This window comes from Corvus moneduloides, chromosome 3 (genome assembly GCF_009650955.1).
Source record: "Corvus moneduloides isolate bCorMon1 chromosome 3, bCorMon1.pri, whole genome shotgun sequence".
Lineage (NCBI taxonomy): Eukaryota > Metazoa > Chordata > Aves > Passeriformes > Corvidae > Corvus > Corvus moneduloides.
In genome coordinates this window covers 52,081,021-52,093,712 of record NC_045478.1, presented here as the reverse complement: position 1 = coordinate 52,093,712, position 12,692 = coordinate 52,081,021, and the positions used below count along the sequence as shown (strand labels likewise).

Here is a 12,692-nt window from a genome sequence, read left to right as displayed (position 1 = left end):
TGCTCCAGCACCTCAATGCCTTTCTTGTAGTGAGGGGCCCAAAACTGAGCCCAGCATTCAAGGTGTGGCCTCTCCAGTGCCGAGTACAGAGGGACAATCACTGCCCTGGTCCTTCTGGCCACACTGTTGCTGATACAGGCCAGGATGCCATCGGCCTTCTTGGCCACCTGGGCACACTTTGGCTCACACCCTGTTGACCAGCACCCCCAGGTCCTTTTCTGCTGGGCATCTTTCCAGCCACTCTGCCCCAGCCTGTAGTGCTGCAAGGGGTTGTTGCAACCCAAGGGCAGGGCCTGGCACTTGGCCTTGTTCACTCTCACACAGTTGGCGTCAGCCCATTGATCCAACCTGTGCAGATTCCTCTGCAGAATCTGATGATAAGGGAATGTAAAGAAAAATGAGTCTATAATAGGTCTCTCTATACCGGTTGTATAGCTTAATGTGTTGGGTAACCTAAGAAACCCATGTGTCAATCACATTTGCTTAGGAGACATAACCAAATAGCTGCACTCTGACACCTGAGAAATCAGCCTCCGTGGAGGTGAGTGATTACACAGTTACTGAATGCCAACGGAAGATAAAAAATAATAGAAACTGCTTTGAAAAGTAATTTCCTGATGTAATTACTCATCAGTTATCATCTGAGATCATGAACTAACTTAAGTGACTGTTTGTAAGTCATTGGTTTTAGTGGTCTCACTAATCCAGCTTTGTTTAGTTTTCAAGCACTTTGGGAACTGCTTGATAAAATTTGTGTGTATATCAGAGTTAATGCATTAATTATATAGCATTAAGTCATTTTGTGTGTGTGTGTGCACAAACGTCTGGAAAGTTTCAGCTAGTGAAGGGGGACACTTGCAGTGTGTGCTTGAACGTTAAGTACACCTAACCTAAAAGTATATACACAGCATCTTGAGCTATATTGTAGCAAATTAGGTATTCAGATACCAAAATAAACTCTTACAAAAGCTTTATCTCACTTCACCTTATCCTAATATTTGCCAGGATCCATTTCCTGAGAATCTCCCTTCTTTTGTTTACAGCAATAGAATCCGGTCAACTTGACCTCAGTGTTTTCATTTCTTGCTATTAATTAACTTCAGAACTAGTATTAAATCTCATTAACCAGGGCACTGATTCTTCTGTTTATTTCACTTGCTGTGATGAAGATAAGCCTTCTGTGTTTTGCTGGAGATCAGCTAATTTAGTCTCATGTTATTTAAAACAGTCTAAAATAAATAAAAGAGGGAAATGCTTCAGGAAAACTGAAACCGATTTCTCAAAAGCAAGAATTTCTGAACAATCCCAAGAAATTGCTCACATCAGTGTAACTCTGCATGTCGACCTGCAGACCCATGAGTTTAAATGTATTGAATGCCAGACTCCTAGTAATGGTGTCTTGTGGTATTGCAGAATTTTATTTGTAGGGGTTTTATGCAACTATCAGAATGTTCTACTATAAAAGGTCCATACAGAGTTACAGACTGCTTTTCTAAGAGCTAGTAATTGTATTCTTGCTTTCCTTAAACTACATAGTACTAATGGCATAGAAAAACAAATCAAATCTTTTTTTTTTCTTTTTTTTTTACAATATTCAGTTTCACAATGGCACCCTTACTGTAGCCCTTCTGTCACTGGCTATTACCTCTTGTAGTACAAATAGGCCAGGAAAAGCTAATGACAGATGAGAAGACTGCTTGTCAGTAGAAACACTGGTGCCAATGGGCAGCTCTAGACAACTTTCAGGTTCATTACAGATAAACTGCGGCATTAATCTAATTCATAATCATAGTAGTCATCATCTGTGTTCACTCCAACACTGGAGGCCTCATTGGGTTTCATTTTCTTTCTATCTTCTTTGCCTCTTTCCATTGAAGACAGATTGTCTTCACACTGCTGCAGAATCTTCTTGGAAGACATCCAACTTTCTCCTCGGCTTTGTGCTGGCGCTGCACACTGCCCTCCCCAGACATCCGTCCCTTTGGCCACCAGTGCTCTTCTGGTTCTGAGAAGGTCACAGGTGCAGTTCCAAGGGTTTCCATCCAAATACAGATGACGAAGACGAGGTAAATACTCCAAGACTTTGCGATCCAAGAGAGAAATCTTGTTATTCCGTAAATTTAAAACCTGGAGCTGTTTCAAGTCCTTCAGCTCTTGTTCTCCAACATCCTCTATGTCATTTCCTTTTAGATCCAATCTAGCAAGGGTGTCTGGAAGTCTAAATAAAAATAAAACAATACAAAGGTGTTATGTTCATCATACTGTTTCTGTAAGTGGTATTTGGTCCAGGCACATCTGATGTACTAAAATAAAGTTATCACTAAAAAATGCAATCTTCTGCAAAGAAAGATGTTCGTATTGGGTTTGGGTTGGGTTTGTTTATTTGTTTGCTTGTTTGTTCTTTGTTTTTACATTATAGGTGTACTGTGTCTGCACCCTAGAACTGTTTTCCCAAATTACTGCAGTTTTGACATGTACTGACTGTTCATGCAGTTGAATTAAACAGCAGTCCTGTGTTGTACTATGGAGAAAATTAGCTGTTTAATTTACTGTCAAATTTAAAAATGCTTTTTGTACTCTTCAATGCCAATGACCAAACTATAGCACCATGAAAGACCAAAAGTTTAGACAATTGTGGCAACACTGCTCCTTCAGGTACTTCTATATATGATTTGTTTAAAAACGTTTTATAGTTCATAAAGAATTATAATTTTTCTTCCATTTTGTTCTCCTGCTCCCATCAGACTCAAACATTAATCATCACAGCAGTAGTTCATCTGATGATAATCTGTTAAGAAATCAGCAGCAGGGAAAATATAAGTGCTTTCTGACAGTCTTTTTAAATAGTACTTTTGAGACTTAGAACTGGTTACATTTGGAAGAAGAGAAAAAGCTGATAATCTCTGGATATGATACTAGACAGGTCAGTATAATTCTTATTTTAATATACATTACAAATTTATATGAAAATACTTTAATTTCAAAAGTCTTGCTCACTTATGACTTTTTAATTTCCCTCTGATATAGTTAGTGACAAGTGCTTAACAGAAAAGCATTGGCATGGAATATTTTTAATAAAATTAATTTGAAAGTATCTTAAAAATCACCTCACTATGGTAGTATGCAAGGTGATGAAATTAAGTCAAGGTTACAGATTTTAAGGAAACTTACTGAAGCTCTCAGGGAAATTATAATAATACTACCAAGATCTATCTAGAATAGAAGCAGTACACCACAAAGGTACCTGGTAATGGCTCATGGGATAGTTTATCTCACTGTAATGATATGAGATACCTTTGAAAATCAGTAAGAGGGTACATCATGACCCTCACTGACTGTTTTTTGTGAAGCTGACTTTGAACCTCTCAAGCTGAAAGATGGTTCCCAGATTTGTGAAAACCTGACAAGTTTAATGTCACTATGTCAAGAGTAGGGCAGTTCTGTATTGTGCTGTTTTTCCTGGGGAGATGAGAATTTCATGTATTGAATGGTGATTCACTTCACAAAAACTGACCTTACCAAATGCTTGTGACTGCAATAAATCTGTTTTGAAAGCTAACCACAGCAGTTATAGTTGCCCAATATGTAATGTCAGAAGGGTAGTCTGGGGTAAAACCCTAGTGCCACTGATGTCAGAGGCAGCGGGAAATCACCCAAGAGGTTTATCCAGACTGATTATAGTCCAAAGCCTGACCAGCAAGTCCTTAAACCTATGAAGAGTCTTATTGTACTAATGTTAGACTTAAACTTTATGGCTATATTGTTTGACTTCAGGCTGTGTTGATCTAGAAAAAATAACGCAACTGAGGACGTGATGAGTGACCCTATAGCTGGAAGAGGAGCCATGCTCACTCAGGAGCTGACCATGACAGCCACACTGTGCTATTGCCACTCTAAGGAATATCATCAGATTCTTCCCTGCATTTTCACCGCACCCTGTGGGATTTTATGAAGTACAGGTCTTCTCTAAAAGTCCTGAAAATACTTGGACTTGTGGATTATTTTCTTCTCAGAAGAGAAAGAAGCTTTCTTTCTCCTCTTTTCTGCCAAAAAGCTGCCAAGACCTATTCACTTTAGCATATCAATCATATTTTTTTAACCTTTTACACCTGACATGGTTCTCAGATAAAAGTCAAAAGTAATAATTTTTTTTCCCATATATCCATGTGTACCTGGTCATCATCAGACAAATTAAGTATATAGATTTTATATTTTGTCATTTCCTTCACCTCTTTTATGTTTACAGCCCTCCCTGGAAATCTGTATTTACTCTTGGAATGAAAGGTCCCCAAAATCTCCTTAAAAGTCATACTATTTAAAGGCTAGTAGAGAACTCCATGCTGTTAATTCTCTTGACTATGAAGGTTGTAAAATAAGATGGATTAGACAATACTAAAGTAACTAGAAAGCATTAAACATTCCTGTCAAGCTAGACTGAAATCAAATATTTATACACCACTAAATCACTTTCTGATTATAAAGCTGTTGCCAAATAGATTCAAATGCTAAAGGACATGATGCTAAATTGATTGAAATTTTGCTGCATTATTTATTTAGGCTAGTTAAAACTATCTACAAGCCATAAAAATAAAGTCTAACAGTCCAGTTTTGTTAAAGAAGTTGATGTTAATGGAATTACTTCACTATTTTTATGCCATCTTATTGCACAGCTTTTTTTAATAATAAAATTGCCACTTTATATCAGAACAGCCACCATTTGGCTTAATATGCCATCCCTGATAATGGCCAGTTCCAGCACTCAGATGAATGTGAGACATCCTCTAAGCAGAGCATTAATGAACACAGTGTGCCCAAGGGATGTTTCTTCTGTACTCTGTTGACTGGAATTTTTCTTATAGCCTGAAGCTCGAGACTTTATACGCATTCCAAATACCTTGTAATGTGTGAATTTAATGAAGCTGGGAATGCCAGTATCACTAAAAAAGTGCATTCTTTTTGATCAGACTCAGCTCCCAAAATCTTAATATTTTAACAATAATAAACTTGGCATGGTTTGGTAGTAACATCAGCTTTAAAATTGCTATCTATCCTTTTAATCAAATACTCTATTATTTTTCTTTTATGGGGGCAGGTAAATCTAAGTAGCAGTATAACCTTGGTAGTAAGTCTGTTATATTTTCCTAGCAGGTTCTCCTTATTGGTGTGCTAATTAAAAAAAATGGTCTCGGGGCAGGGAGAGATGCAAAATGAGCAGATTCATTGGGGGCCACAGATGTAATGAGAGCAGCTCTACTTCTACTCTGAGACTGTTAACAGGAGTGCTAATTAGTGCTAGTTACGGCAGTGGGTTTATGGTATGGACAGACTTCTACCATGACTGGGTCCGAATACCAATTTTTGGCTCTCGTTCTCATACTGCAGGGAAGGAGAGATGACACCTTGGAAACAGCTGTCCTGAGATTCACTTGCCTCAGCGGAATAGAGCTGAGGAGATTCTGTTCCAGAGCCAGATTGGAAAGCTGCGCACACTGCTGGAGAGCTCCCGCCTCAAACGTGCTGACAGCGTTGTTGTCAAGAAACAAGTGCTTCAGGTCTTGAAGTCCTTGAAAGTCCTGCGCTGTCACCGTCTGAATCAGGTTATTGCTGCAGTCGAGTTTCTGCAGCCTGCCAGGCAGCCTGAGGGGCACGGTGTGGAGCTGGTTCTTAGAGAGCTCCAGTGTTGTTAAGTTAGGAAGAAGCTGGGCACCATCTATTGACATCAGTTGATTTTCTGACAGAAGGAACTCAGACAGGTTTTCTAGGTGTTTCACATCTTGAAGTCTCACCATTTTAAGTTGGTTTTTCTCTAATTTTAGTGACAGCAGGGATTTAGGTAGGTCAAGAGGCACTTTTGTCAGAAAGTTACCACTTAAGCTGAGAAAGTGTAGACTTTGGAAAGATGCAAAGAAGTTGGCTGGGAGCATATTCAGTTTATTATCAGCCATGCTCAGATACTTCAGCCTAGGAAGCCTGAGTGGTGCAGACACAGATTCCATGTTGTTGCCATCCAGGATCAGACTTTGTAAATTGTAAAGGGAAGAAAATGCACTCGGAGGCAGAGTTGCAATCAAGTTGTTCCGAAGATCAAGCACCCTTAGTTTCATCAAACCTGCCAAATCAGATGCATGCAGAGCACTTATGGAGTTATCAGCGAGCTTTAAAATTTCGAGGCCAGATGGGAGAAAGGTGGGTATTTGCTTTAGCTGATTTTTGCAGAGTTCCAGGGACTTCAAGGTACTCAGAGCTTTGAAAGTGTTGTTTTCTATTGATTCTGTGCCACTGCATGACAGGACCAGCTCTTCAAGGACTGTCATTCTCCTGAAGTCAGTAAACTTAAAGAGGAAAAAAAAAATTAATATGACAGTACATTTATAGATATCTTCACTGGTTACTCCTTCTGGATGCTTGGACAATTGCTAGTATATGCTGAAAAACAATGTATTTAGAATGAGAAACTACGTGGTAATGGTAGAGTTATTACTATAAGTACCTGTGGCTTGCCAGTATTTACTTACATTTCTAGAATTTTGTGGTTTAAGTCTGTGCTGTGTCAGGTTTTGCACAACCACATACATTTGAAGAAGGAATATTCCTTTTATTTCCTCCTGGTGGATAGCCTATATAAAATGGAACACTAATATCCCCAGTGGCAGAAATCTTTGCAGAGAGTAGATGGTTGTTAATGTTCATTGTGCTCAGTGGTGCTTGCTAGAGCAGTTTTGAGCTCATGATACAGCCATTTCCATATATCAGCAGTACTGTCACTGCAGCATGTATTCCCCAGAGGGAGTACACATGGATATCTTTACCTCTTGCTCCTGTTTTGGCAGAAAACTAAAATCTGACACCGACACTTTTCTCTACCCCACTACCTCCTTCTTTTTTAAAATAAAAGCCTCACCTATTAAGATTACCAAACCAAAAGTGTCAGATCAACCTGGCCTGAAAAATCACCTCTGTGGAACAGATTGTTTTTACAGAAACTTAGTTTTTATTAGTTGGTAATAAACAGATGCTTTGCAGTGGTAAATGGTACTTAAATGTTGACTATGGCTAGTATCAAGAGGCACACAATTGTTTCATTATTTTTCTGCTCTGTTGGAACGTGCTTGTTTGCAAAGCTTGCCATCTTTTGTCTCAAGTTAAAGCAGCAAACCTAAGTGAATCTGGCAGCTTTCTCTGAGCTGAGATAGGAGGAAGCATGCAGTGAGGGTGAGCCAGAGACTTCTCCAAGCACACCAGTTGTTAAAACTGGTTTTCTGAAATTGCCAGTTATACTTCCCACTGACCTCAGTGACTGAGTCTTAAAAAACCATTTATATGGGAATGCCCCCAAAAAACCAAGATGAGCAGGTGTTCTGCGCAGGAATAGTGCGAAGGAGTGTCCTCACCTGTTTTCCCTTCCCATGTCCAAAAACATCTCACTACAGGTCTCAGGAGTACCATGCCAGTAAGAGACACAAAAGTAACACTATATTCTTTATGCTATTTCCCCCAGAGCATGGTATTTTACTCTCATTGGGGGAAGCTATAAAGCCTATTGTACAGCATAACCCCTCATCCCAGTCAGGAATCTGCATGGAGGGCAGTACAAGTCCTTTTGCAGTACAGGTGCTGGGTAGTAATTTTATTCTATAATCCTGGTTGGGTACATTTGGCTATCATACTTGTGTAAGTGAAATCAGTTCATAAAGCTGACTGTTAAAAGATGTCTTAGAGCTTCATTTGTCCAACTCTTGCATATTTTTGGGCTGTATCTCTTTATCTTAGCTACAGACTGCATTTTAATTTCTGTTAAAATTAAAACCTGCACAGCTGTGAAAGACAAGTCGGATTTCATTTTGCTGTGGTATCCTTAGTTTATCTTTCAGATTAATTTTATTCTGTCTTGCAAAGCAATTTCTGCATTGCAAAATTTGATGCAATTAGTGAGAGAGTATAGATATGGAACCTCTATTGAAGCAGGTTTCTCTATCAATTATATTTAAATTCAAAGAGGGAATGTACCCCCATTAAAAACCCTTATATTCTCAACAGTAAATAACAAAGTTGTCTAAATTATATGTATTTTTTTCTGTAATGCAGCGTTTTATGCATATATAGCTATATAGCAATATCAGAACTGCTGATGTCCAGTTTTGGTCATGATTAGGAAGGTGATCTTGTACATAGGAAAGAGCCACATTGGTCAAGAGCACAAAAACATAATCACATGTAATTATAAAACCATCTTATGGAAATTGAAACAATTATGAACCTTCACAATTCAACACATTTTCTCCTGTAAATTCAAAAGCAATATTTTCTGCTTTTCCTCAGTTGATTTCTGTATGTCTCTAAGAGGCTTAATTTTCATCTTATTAAGTGACAGAGTGCTACTTGAAGGTCAATGTATACACATTTACTCTGTAATGATGTTAGACTTCTTAATGTGGATTATTATAATTTCTCTTTTCCACCTATTTGGTATGCTTTGCTAAGCTCTGTGACCGTGCTGTTTTGAGACTTAAACATTTATCCATGCTTTTACAAACTACCCAGTCTTTCTAACATGAATTAAGACATATTTGAAAGCCCACCAGCTCCTTTTTTTTTGCTAGGAAGTGGTGCTTTATTCTCTAACTGGATTGCCTGTAAAGTGATACTATTATAGTTTTATATTTTAAAACATTGATATACTGAAAGTGGATCTAATATGCTGTTATTTTAATACAAACATTTTAAGGAATTTGTCATTTTAATGACTTTTTCTTTTTTTTGCTTTTCAAGTTGCTGTGTGTGACCTGGGATTTGTTATAAGCAGTTTTTTAAGAACAGTCCCCTATCCTGGGGGCAAAGTAGATGATTTTCTTTTAACAGATAAAACCCCACTTACTAATATAGTTAGAAATAAACTAAATCTTAAAGTGAGAGTAAACAGGTTATCATTGATCTTCAAATCAAGGAGGAAGCAGAAAATACTGAAAAAAAGATGCTAAAATTAATCTAGTTTTGTCTATGATTTTGTTTATAAAGTCTTTTTATAGCAAACCCTGGGTTGTAAAATTACCAAAAGCAAAAATCCCAGCAACTGTTTTCAATGCTGATCAACTCTGTTAAAACAAATACAAAACTGACCTGTGTAAAAAAAAAAAAAATCCTTTTTTTCTTTTTTTCTTTAAAACAGACTGATTTAGTATACAAACATATATTCCTTTAAAATTATTATTTCTTCACAATTTTAATAATAATCAATGCCAATTAAGGTGCAGAAGTAATTGAAACAATATTTTTTTATTCTTCTGAGGCACCTAATTGCCAAACTACAGTATTTGTGAATGCTTACACATAAAAGTTTCTTGGAGGTCAGCTGTGGGAAGTCTAGGCTTCCATTCAACTTCTTTAGGAAAGTACTCTATGAGTAGGTAAATGAAGGAATTTTAAAAACTAAGCAAATAAAAAACCCCCAAATCGAACCAGCCAAACAAACAAGAATCCCACACCAAAACCCTAAAGTCCTATAGAGTTCTTTCAGTGCTTGCAGACATGTATTTTACAAGCTGACATGTTTCCCCAAGCACTATAATATGTGCCAGTGGAATTGCTCAGGTGTGTAAAATTAAGCACAGGTATTTATGATGTCAAGACCTCAGAAGTATAATTTGTTTCATGGGGAAAAAAAGTAAAAAAATATACCCAAAGACCCAGTATAATCTCAAGGAAACAGCCTGCATAACTACAGAGACATAGCGTGAAAGGACTTTTTTCCTTTCAGTGCAAAGTCAGTAATAGCAGTAAGACAGACTCACAGCCAGTGGAATTAATGTATAAAGTGAAAAACTCTCTCTTTAGATTGTTTCCCACACCATTGGTTTTGAATTTATCCCACCACTTCATTCACTTATATCCAGCATTTAAATGCTTTATGACACTTGTCTTTTGCTCTAGTCAGAACCTAAAGGCCACTTTACTTGTAACTGAGGAGTTGCTGACAGGTATGGACAACTAGCCTAAGAAAGGGAAAATGTTTCATCTTACTTGTCTTGGAAAGAAAATAGTGGGGAGGAGGAAGGAAGAATTTGCACAGAAAACGTATTTCCTAATACAGAATTCATTTGACAAATCTTTTGTTTGCCTAGAATATAGCTAAATCACACCAATGTTTGGCTCTTCTGGGTATGTGAGATAAAACAAGAAAACCAGAGATATTAGTAGCTACTAAAAGAGTAAACTCTTTCTCAGAGATAAACTGTACAATCACTGACTATTTCTCAGTGGGCAACAGGTATTCCAGATGCTGCTCTAAGCTGCCTTCCAGCCTGTTTTATGTAGTCCTGAGAGTGAAATCAAAGATGCGTTTCAGAGCAGTTAAATTCTTCGTAAGATAAAATGTATCTCATTTGAAGTGCACATTTCTTATTATTTGTAGTAAATTGATACACAGTAAGCATGTGTAGTACAGGTGGTTATATTTCCCTTGTGCCCATCTATACAAGATGAATTTATTAAATAAAGGTATTTCAGGGTAAGAAACAAAGAAGTACCATTCCAGAGTGCAGTGCAAAATGATTGCCTTTAATAATGCAAACCAGTGATGCCTCAGGAAACGCCAAATAAACTTTTTCAATAGCACAAATAGCTGGCAGCTTTGGTTAGAAGCTGCTCTCATTTTTTGGGAGTTATTAAATAGGCCTGGCATTGCTTTTATAGAAACATCTCATGCTTGCTTTAGACTCAAACTTACTTCCTCTGCCATTTCTAATCGCAGTTGTACCTAACACTTGCAGCTCCAGAGGGGGAAAAGAGCTTCAATTTCATTCATTAGGGAAATTTTACTAATGACATAAAACCTTTCATTTTACTGTGAAAAAGTGTTCTATTGTGTCAAAAATAGCAAAAGCTTTTAACAACTTACTCTGAAAGTCAATGGTTATTTGACCATATATAAAAGAAGTCAGCTTTTGGCTGCTAGGTGTAAAGCACTATTTTTTCTGAGTTTCATACAAAATATCATTGTGACAGCATGAACTAGTGCTTGGAGACTGCAGGAATGTGAAAACACTACAGGAATATATTTACATATCCTTAAAGAGTGAGTAAAAATAAAACCAGATCTGGCAGCACTTCATCAGTTTTTAGAACATGGAATAAGATTCTCTCCTCACTAGACACCACCACCATCTGGGAAGTCCAACTTTAAGTTACAGTGCACTACAAAAAGTACTTTTTCTGGATTTTCTTACCTGGAGTTGTTTAATTTTGCTATGGCTGATGTAGAGTCTCCTGGTGGTAAAAGGAATCTCTCTGGGGATCTCTGTAGCTCTGTAGCATTGCACTGACTGGGCAGGGTCACAGCTGCATCTTCTTGGGCAAGTGGTACTTAGAGCACTGTGAAAAGATGAGACGACTAAAAGGTAAGATAAATACATCTTCCAAAACAGGAATTCTGGAATTGCATTGACAACATACAGCTTGAATTAAGCACCACGGGCCTTTTATACCATGAAATTTGATAAAAGGATATTATGACTGTGTATTTTATCCCAGTGAAAAAACAGCAAAAACAATACCCTAATTTGCCTGGGTTAAAATGTTTGCAGGCATTACAAAGAGCGAGAAACTTAAACAGTGATAAGGTGCCTTTCCATTTGTAGGTATGTGAAATTAGTGTTATTTATTACCTGACAGCTAATCTGCAAACATCCATATTATCTTCAGTTTCCTAGTTTTGTTAAATGTGACACCACGGAATTAGTGGAGAAAAGATAAAGAGCTGTTTTATAGTGGGGCTGTAAAACCTTTGTATCTTCTGTGACCCAGTATTAGGAACAGTAAAAACTCAACTACAGCCAGCACTGAAGCTTTTTTGCTCTTCGTCTTGCATTATTCAGACTACCACCCAAGACCTCAAAACTCAGGCAGCTACTATTTTAAAGCTAAAACATTCTATTCATTTTCTTAATATCTGTGGTGCAGCTGAGTGCTGCTGGTTGGATGAAAAAATTACCTCTTCTTGTGTAATTCCCCTAAATCAAAATTGAATTATTCTTGTATTTGAAAATTATAAATGGGAAATGCTTGAAAGCATTTAGTATAAATCAAGTGGTAGATAATCAATAAGACCTATTTACTTCATGACAGATGGAGAACAGAAAGATTCCCCCTAGAGTTTTCTCTCTGCTTATTAGTGCTTCTCTGACATATCTACTAGCTGTGCCAGCTGGAGATGTAAAGTTTTGAAAGGCATATGGTTTTGGTTGTGATTATTTTCCTTTGCACTCAAGCAATTACAAACACACAAACCAGTGTACTTTCAAAACCTTTGTGTCTTATCACACTGATCTGCTTTGTGCTGTTACCTGCTTGCCTCCATCCTCTCCATCATATCTTCAGGAGTAGCTAATCCTATTCCTTAAATGCTGAACTAGGCTCGTTATTTTTCCAAGCAGAAGATTATTGTCAAGTTGATTTGACAAATAGATAACAGAACGGGGGGCAGTCCTTGATGGGAATGCCTATTGGATGCAGCTGGGCTTACACTGGACAATTGCCATATTCCTTCCTGAAGATCCTTCTGTCTCCTTAATCCTCTACTGTGAGTGCAGAACTGCAAGCCAGCATCTGCTAAACCAAGCAGCAAGAGCAGAAACCTTTTCCGAAAGCAGCCCGTGAAATTGGCATGTTTAACCAGCTATGCAGAAAAATCCTGCCTG

At 37.7% G+C, this 12,692-nt stretch overlaps 1 protein-coding gene across 1 annotated transcript; it reads right to left on the bottom strand.

Moving 5' to 3' along the window:
* Positions 1-1,675: 1,675 nt before the first annotated feature.
* LOC116440629 (nephrocan-like) lies at positions 1,676-11,450 on the bottom strand. The gene is made up of 3 exons (XM_032101554.1): positions 11,223-11,450; positions 5,431-6,332; positions 1,676-2,218 (listed from the first exon to the last, which is right to left on the bottom strand). The coding sequence occupies exons 1-3, from the start codon at positions 11,406-11,408 to the stop codon at positions 1,771-1,773; spliced, it is 1,536 nt and encodes a 511-aa protein (XP_031957445.1). The 5' UTR covers positions 11,409-11,450; the 3' UTR covers positions 1,676-1,770.
* Positions 11,451-12,692: the final 1,242 nt, after the last annotated feature.

What these genes read in the sequence shown, in the direction of transcription:
- LOC116440629 (XM_032101554.1), bottom strand. Translation starts at nt 11,408, where the DNA reads ATGTATTTATCTTACCTTTTAGTCGTCTCATCTTTTCACAGTGCTCTA. An exon ending in GCAAAATTAAACAACTCCAG is followed by an intron (nt 6,333 to 11,222) that starts GTAAGAAAATCC and finishes TTCCTCTTTAAG; the next exon opens with TTTACTGACTTCAGGAGAAT. An exon ending in CTCAGCTCTATTCCGCTGAG is followed by an intron (nt 2,219 to 5,430) that starts GCAAGTGAATCT and finishes ATTTTTATTTAG; the next exon opens with ACTTCCAGACACCCTTGCTA.